This window comes from Cricetulus griseus, chromosome X, assembly GCF_003668045.3.
Source record: "Cricetulus griseus strain 17A/GY chromosome X, alternate assembly CriGri-PICRH-1.0, whole genome shotgun sequence".
Taxonomy (NCBI): domain Eukaryota; kingdom Metazoa; phylum Chordata; class Mammalia; order Rodentia; family Cricetidae; genus Cricetulus; species Cricetulus griseus.
This window is the reverse complement of record NC_048604.1, coordinates 16,275,247-16,283,104: the sequence shown is the minus strand read 5'-3', so window position 1 is coordinate 16,283,104 and position 7,858 is coordinate 16,275,247. Positions and strand designations below refer to the sequence as shown.

General features: G+C 42.6%; 1 protein-coding gene across 1 annotated transcript; it reads left to right on the top strand.

Annotated features, from left to right (window-relative positions):
- The first annotated feature begins 592 nt into the window (after positions 1-592).
- Positions 593-6,892, top strand: LOC100769665 (cancer/testis antigen 55). Its single transcript, XM_027433425.1, has 5 exons — positions 593-671; positions 1,512-1,696; positions 5,009-5,153; positions 5,976-6,088; positions 6,698-6,892. Exons 1-5 carry the CDS (start codon positions 593-595, stop codon positions 6,890-6,892), a joined length of 717 nt encoding a protein of 238 aa, XP_027289226.1.
- Positions 6,893-7,858: the final 966 nt, after the last annotated feature.

Here is a 7,858-nt window from a genome sequence, read left to right as displayed (position 1 = left end):
TAGGTTGTGAGTGGCCATGTGGGTGCTGTTAACCGAACCCAGGCCCTCATGAAGAGCAGTGTTCTTAACTACCCTAACCTTCTGGCTCATGCTTATGCTTATCACCAAACATGATTGGGGGACATTGCAGGGACAAGGGTTTCTGTCAGACCTCCTAAGACAAACCCCTGGCCCTATCAGGAACATGTAGGAAACACACCCCTTACACACAAACTGAGTACCCCAAGGACACACCAGAAGCAGATTTTCCAGAGACCTTCCTGTTGCTGCTCTCACAATGGGTGGGTGTGGCCAAATGCCTCTGCCCAGTGCCTCTCATTGGCTGGAGCAGTGACGTAAACACCCCATTGACTCTCATTGGCTGGCAGTGGAAAGAGGCGGACTCTTCTCGGAGAGGGCGCTTGAAGGGAAGCTCCCTGCAGTGAGCCAGGTGCCCTGGTCCTGGCTCTCCTGAGGGCGCCTTTAGCTGTCCACCACCATCTTGCAAAGGCTTGGGAAGACAAACAGGGCCAGATCCTGAGAGCCAGGAAAGCCTGCCTGCAGATTCATCTGTAAGCCTCGGCATTGCCCGGGCTGGTAGTAAACCACCAAGATGAATCTTCTACGCCGGGTTTCAGCTATCTTTCGGAGGGGCACGGAGTCTGAAGAAACACTGCAGGAACAACCTCAAGGTATGCCTGTTGGAGTCTCCTTATCCTTCACTCAGGAGACTCCTCAGAAAGGGTATCCTCCACGTGAGGAGTGGTGAGGCAACAAATAGGGGGAGGGGCCTGCCGCCATCCTGAGTGGCTGTTGAGCATGAGGGTAAGCCTGAGTTCCCGACAGTTAGGCCAGCACTGTCTAACTGTGCCTCAAGCGCCCTTGGTGGACCAACGCAGGAGGGTGTCTGGACCAACTCAAAGAACACAAGTCTATGTGGGCTGTACTGTCTCCGGCTTCCCCTTACAAGATGCCTTTGTATTCCCCAGAGAAGGGGACCATCTCACTTTGAGAGTGAATTTGGCCTTGTTTCCCACGTACACATGTATCTGAAGCCAGGAGGCAGAGTCGGTCATAAGGAGGGTACCACAGAGGAAGGTGCCTGGTGGTCCCAGCAGGCTACTGGAGCCACATCCCGAAACATTACTTACCCTTTATGCTTATGGAGAGTAAGAGACAATTTGGAAACGTATCCTTGTATCTGCACATATCGTTTAATGCTCTGTCAGAATGCAGAAACATGGCTGTGCGTTTGCTACTGACGACGAGGCAGGCATACACTAGTAATAATGGGAATTCAAAGAGGCTTCCTGAGCAGATAAGATGAGCACATCCCTTGCACTCTACTGGCACAGGTCACCTGCAGATGCCATGGAGGCACAGTGACAACCTTAGGCTGCAGAAATAGTTATTTTGGTCAGAGCAGTGATGGTATGTGCTCACATCTACACAGGTGTTAGAAGTCAGACTACGACTTCTGTTTAGTGGCTCTTTGCATTTGACAGTGTGACCTTTGTTTCCGTGTACCATAGATAACTCCAAGTTGAAGTCTATCCAGGGAATTGTGACCCATCTTTGTTCTGACTATGGCTGGATTAATGAATCCATCTTTTTCAATACTGAAGTGGTCAGTGACAACGTGCCTGTGAACATCGGAGGCAGTGTCATTGCTCTCGTTGAAGAAGATGAAACATCTCATGTACTGAGAGCAATCAAGGTATCTCCCTTGGATTAAGCAGACACTTATGTAGACTTAGGGCGAGTTTAATGCGTTTGTTGTAATATTCAGGAGGCAGAGGTAGATGGAATATTTGTGAGTTGGATAGACTGCTTTACATAATATGTTCAGGTCATCCAAGGATACAATATAAGGCATTGTTTTAAACAAAGAACCACCCTGATAAATGATTTTCTGTTTTACATATTTATTCATTGAAGTTTTAGGTGACAAAGTCTTAACTTTGTGCATCACATGTCCTCAAATTGACTATGAACCCTCAAACTTGGAGCCATCCTCCTTGTCTGTGACTTCTCCTAAGTGATGGAATTACAGGCCCTATACACTGACTAGGTTCCCTGGTATTTCTTCCAGAACTCTTTACACGCATTGGCATGTAAATATTTAGTCATCCTGTATTTGATATAAGGGTGCTAAGAGAAGGATACATACCTTGTTTTATAACTGGCTTCCACGTGCTCCTATACAATGAATTAGACTATCCACTCTACTACATTTGTTTGTGAGGACCAACAGTATCTTAGAATTTTTCTTTATATGTCTAATAATCTACCTGTATTCTTTGATATGATTGATGGTTGTATTTCTATTTCAAAAAAAAAATCAGAACTGGGCTGGGCGTTGGTAGCACACGCCTTTAATCCCAGCACTCGGGAGGCAGAGGCAGGTGGATCTCTGAGTTTGAGTCTAGTCTGGTCTACAGAGTGAGTTCCAGGACAGGCTCCAAAGCTACACAGAGAAACCCTGTCTTGAAAAACCAAAAAAAAAAAAAAAAATGAGAACTGGGAGAATGCAAGTTTTCCCGGAAAACTCAGGAATTCTTCAAGGTACAGTATGTCTGTGGCTGGTGGAGAGTCAGAATGCAGATTGCTCAGTCTGTGATGCTCTTCCCCTTGCTTACTGATAGCGGTGACGGTGAGTAGTCAGACAGGAGCCAACTTCTTCACTCCTTGCTGCAAAGGATCCGAGAGAAAGGATCATCCCATCTGCTCTAATAGTAGGTCATACACTGAGTGAAAGGTGGCAACAGCAATTATTTAGGTTTGGAAAAGTTATGCCACAGCCTTTGACGTCAGTGACTCCAGTTTCCATGAGTGCTCTTAGGACAGTAACTATCATAACGAGTGCATTCAAAGTGTCACATGATGAGGAACACAGCTCACTAATTATTATGCATGTACCATTGTGATTCCAGATGGCCCTTTCTGCCACACTTTGGTGTGTATTCATGTGATATTTTAATAGCATGAACGAGATTCAGTTTTGATTTTCAAACTGGTAGCCACTCACTCTTTCTGGATAATGGAATTATCCAGTATGGTTTTGTAGGAGATGGTTTTCTGCTGTGTGCTCATGTGATTATTCTATATTTGGATAGAGAAGTGCATTATTTAATTCATGAAAATTTCAAAGGGAAATTCCCTGCAGTAAGGTCATAATTCTCCAAAGGCAGGTTATTAGTATTCTTCCACATTCACGTGAACGGATCCCTAGCACACTTGGGGTGCAGTCTCTTCTGATGGGGTTCTTTCTCCCACTTCATCTCCTGCTTCTGAAGCCAGGTCCAGTCAGGGAATAGCATGCTCTCTTCTTCCTTGTTCTCCAAACTTGTGCTGCTCATTCTTCTCTCTGACGACTATATTCTGTTCCACTCCCGTGTCCCAGGTAACCCGTTTCTCTTCCTTCACACACACCAAAAAGCACATTTCCTCAAATTACCCCACCAATATCACTCAGTCTAAGCATTTTCTGGGTAAATGTGCAAAAATGTTTCCTAATTTGAGTTTCAACCATGACTATAACTTGTTTAGAAGTAGGTTTTAAAAATACTTTCTTTACTTTGATTTGGTTATATGTGTTTGTATATGCATAGAGATTCCAATAGCAAAAAAAAAAAAAAAAACTGAATGAATGAGTAAAACAAATTTTAAAATTTATTGTAGTTTCTGAATTAATTGTCAATGACTGTCATTACAATCCTACAATTAAGAATACAGTGTGATCTGGACATTGGTGGCCCACGCCTTTAATCCCAGCACTCAGGAGGCAGAGGCAGGAAGAACTCTGTGAGTTAAACGCCAGCCTGGGCTATAGAGTGAGTTCCAGGGAAGGTTCCAAAGCTACACAGAGAAACCCCACACACAGAAAAGGGAAAAGATAAACCATGAGAATTAAATAAAATTTAAGAAATTCATTCTAACTTTTAAGTTCTTTAGAAATTTGTTAATAATAACTTTTATGATTTGTGAAATAAGTATACATGTTCATATATGTGTGTGTCACAAAATTCTATTGTAATACACATTTTATGTGACAAATGAAAATTGAAAAACACAAAGATTTCATTAATAATTCTAAAAGACAAAATACTTTACATGGTTGAGCACTGTATTTCTAAGATCAGAAGGTAAGTTTATGAGAGCATTAAGCATCAGTGTAAAATTCACATTTGCAAGTCACTTGCCAATCCATAGAGCAAGCACAGCCACAATTGATGCCATCACGTCTGGTCCATGATATATCTTTTTTTCCATGATGCATCTTTAATGGAAATGTATTGTGTAAGTTTGAGAACAGTTGTAAAAAAGATTTCTGCGACAGGAGGGCTATTTTGGCACAAATAATGAGGTCCATTGTCTCAGACAAGGAACCCTATGTCCTGAAAGCACCCTTACAACTGTGTTAGGTCAACTCCTTAAATGCTGTTGTTTGATGGGGAATTGTGGTGATATCTTGCTTGTGCAAATAAAGCCTGTCTGAAGGTCGGAAAATGGAAGTTGCCACTAGCTAACCATAGAGGTATGGAGGTCTGTACTGGCAGATAGGAAGCGAGGTAGTTGGGCAGAAACAGGATATAAGCAGGGAAAAAGAGGAACTGACCCTCTTGTCTGCTGAGACTGGAAGGAGGTAAGGTGTGGCAGTGTCTTGCTCCTTCTTTCTGATCTCTCAACATTTTCCTCTACAAAAAGAGGCTGGAAAGAAATACAGAGAGACGCCTTGTAGCCACCAAAGGAGTAACATGCCAGTGCATTACAGGTAAGCCACAGTCTCAGGGCAATAGATAGTTTAATAGAAATAGGTCAATAATTAAGACAGAGCTAGCCAAAAGGAAGTCTGAGCCATTTGCCAAACAGTTTATAATTAATAGAAGCCTCTGTGTATTTGTTTGGAATTAAATGGCAGTGGGCCACGTGGGACAAAAATTCCGTCAACAGGAAATCCTTGGTAAGTGTACAAACTTCTGCCTGTAAGTTTTATTTTACCTTTAGCCACTGTCTCCTTCTCTTATAGGTGAAAGCCATGAATAATTCTGTTGGCGGTACTGACCTTTCAGAAGTCAATAAAAGACTTTGTATTAGGTGTGTCACCTCAGTAACACAGGACAACGTCTATATCAGTCAGGAAAATTTTTTCCCTGTCCAGCTGTTTTCGGGAGGTAAGATTTATAGACTTTAAAAGCATAGATGAAGAGTGTGGGAAGTGTCCTTGAAACTGAAAGTAAGGTACAATAAAGGGGAAAATGGGAAATACTTTAAATATTGCCTAGCGATCCTGTCCCCCGTGAATGCTGTCATCGTGTACCCATGAGGGTTTCACTATTTATTTCTTTGCCTGTTTTGTTTTCATATAGGATTCCTCAAACTTACTTGAAACTCACTATGTATCTGAGGACTGTTCATGACCTTAGGAAATCTATCCCTTACCCTTCTGAGTGCTGGGAGCATAAACTTTGTGCATGCATCAGGGTACATGGAAAGTAGAGTCAGTGACAGAGTCACACAAGTATAAGAGTTTATCTTGAAAATGCCTCCATCACTTCAAAGCAAAGGTGCAGATAGGTCTCTCTCCTTCTGTCCTCTTTCCAGAATATTCAACAGATAGATTCTCATATTTTGTCCCTAGCCTAGCTACCGAGGTTCAAGCATGTGATCCTATTGTGTACCTGCCTGCCACCACCAAAGGAGATACCAAAATGTCCACTTGATGAGAAAATAAGGTGCTCCTAGCCAAAACTTTCCCTCTGAGACACGCAGTTGTTAGTTATCCATGTCTCATGAATAAATCATTGTAGAAGAACCAGTGTTTAAAGGGCTTTAGTCTCCCTTCCTGTAAGAAGATATTTGAGATATCTGTCCAGTGCAAGTATTTACAGTCAGGATATGTTGGTCAGCACATTGCAGAGATGAAGGGTCTTAGGTAACGTGACATGACCTGAGTGCAATAATATTTACACTGCTAATTTTCTTGGCTGTTTTAGAATTTAAGCCTTTCAAAGGAGACTTGTTGCTGGTTGAGTATTCCATGAAGCCGGGAACCTCAAACATGAGCATTCACTCTGTGAGCCCCCTGAACTCACAGAGTATCAGAGAGGTAATATGCTTCCATGTTGCCTTTGTCATGGGTACTGATCGCTTTTTTAGCCCAGGACTTTGTTTGGTATGTCTGGCAGTATATCCCCTGCCAAAGTGGACACATTCACTGATTGAAAAGGAAATTAGCAGAAAATAATGTAGAATACACACATACTTAATTCCTAGGTTGTGTGTTTTACTTGACATTAGGATGTTCTGTGGACAACAGTTACAAAGTGTCTTAGCTCTGAGGCAATTGTGGGGAAACTAAGTGCCCTGGGTTTGAGGTGTTCAATCTGCTGATGAGGAGGGGGGTGGGGTGGGGTGGGGGGTGGAGTAAGACCTTGATTAGTACAGCCTGAGAATGAGATGTGAAGCCAGGGAGGTAGCGGGTGAAGCATGCAGGGTTCATCCTCTTATCAGTAGCCCAGGGCTCATCTTGTTTCTCTGCTTTAATAGGAGAGGGGTAGAACGGTGACTCAGATGTATCGACTCACTTTCCCTGTGTGTCCAGGATGAGAATCAGTGATGGGGTGGGGGACCTGCTGTTTACAGCCAAGGGGTTGTTGAGGGCCGTCTGTGGTGGGTTCTGCTTCTCCATACTCACTGCCTTCATTTCCCTTCATAGGTCTGTGTGACCAGCGTTGATGGAAGAACTGGTGTGGTGGAAGCCAGCATCTTTTTTAATTTGGACTCTCTGCATACTCTGCCTGGTTATACACCTTCATTATATGACATCGTGAATGTGGTTGTAGTAGACAGCATCCAATCTCACTACTCTCGTAGAGTGGTGTCCATGATACCAGTAGACACGCTGTATTAATGGATCATCTTAAATCCATTTTAATATTACTACTTGGCAGTGATGCCTGATTAAATAAAGTAGTATGGATCAACAACCAGGTCTTTGTACAAACTTAGAAGTCTGTTCCCCTTCAGTTATCTTCCTTGGCAGACAGTTGGGCAGTGTGAGTGTCCAGGCAAAGATACCTTTATTGAGACATTCACAGATGCTCCAGGAAAAGAATTATGGCATGTGTAAGGTTGTTGAGCATAGCTGTCAGAGAGACAGAGAACAAGAGTGCCCTCGATTCACTATGCCAGCAGATAGGGAATTGTCCCAAGCTAACCTCACATTAACCTTAAAGTAAATCCTTAACAATTTGTATTTATTTTTACCTCTGTCTATTATCTACTCACATTTTAGAAAATAGCAAAAGCACACATACTCCCTTCTTAGATTTCCTTAATAATTTTCTCTCAATTAACATCCTTTCCTTTAAGAAGTTCTTGAAGTCTTTAACCACTTCTACCTTGAGCCATAAAGAAAGGCTGACAGATAAAAGTTTTACAGTTGTACCTGTTTCTATGGACCTGAAAAGGTCTAGCCTTGCATAGGGCTAGGGCTGGACTGCCTGGGAGAGATGAGATGAAGAGAGGTAGTAGCAGCTGGAGAGACAAGCTGGTAGAGAGAAGCCGATATGTAAAAGGATAAGAATGTAGGAAAAAGAAATATATAGCGGAATGAGGAAGAGGAAGAAGGAGAAGGAGGAAGAAGGATCCAGAGAATTAGAATTGAGACGGAAAATTAGAGCTAAGGAATTATAGGCATTAGTACAAAAGAATTAGAATAGAGGACAGTAAAGAGACAACAATAGACAGCACATTAGAGAAAGTAGGTGGTGTGAGAAGATTCTTTTCTATAGCCCTCACACTTAGTGTCTCTTTTTGAACTCTGAGTGAAAGCTTTTGAGGCTAGACCTTAAAGCTTTCAATAGCCACCTGGGGC

Bases quoted from the DNA above. Each gene is read 5' to 3' on its own strand.
- LOC100769665 (XM_027433425.1), top strand. From the start codon at position 593: ATGAATCTTCTACGCCGGGTTTCAGCTATCTTTCGGAGGGGCACGGAG. The intron at 1,697-5,008 runs GTATCTCCCTTG...CTTCTCTTATAG, and splicing joins ATGTACTGAGAGCAATCAAG to GTGAAAGCCATGAATAATTC. The intron at 6,089-6,697 runs GTAATATGCTTC...TTCCCTTCATAG, and splicing joins ACTCACAGAGTATCAGAGAG to GTCTGTGTGACCAGCGTTGA.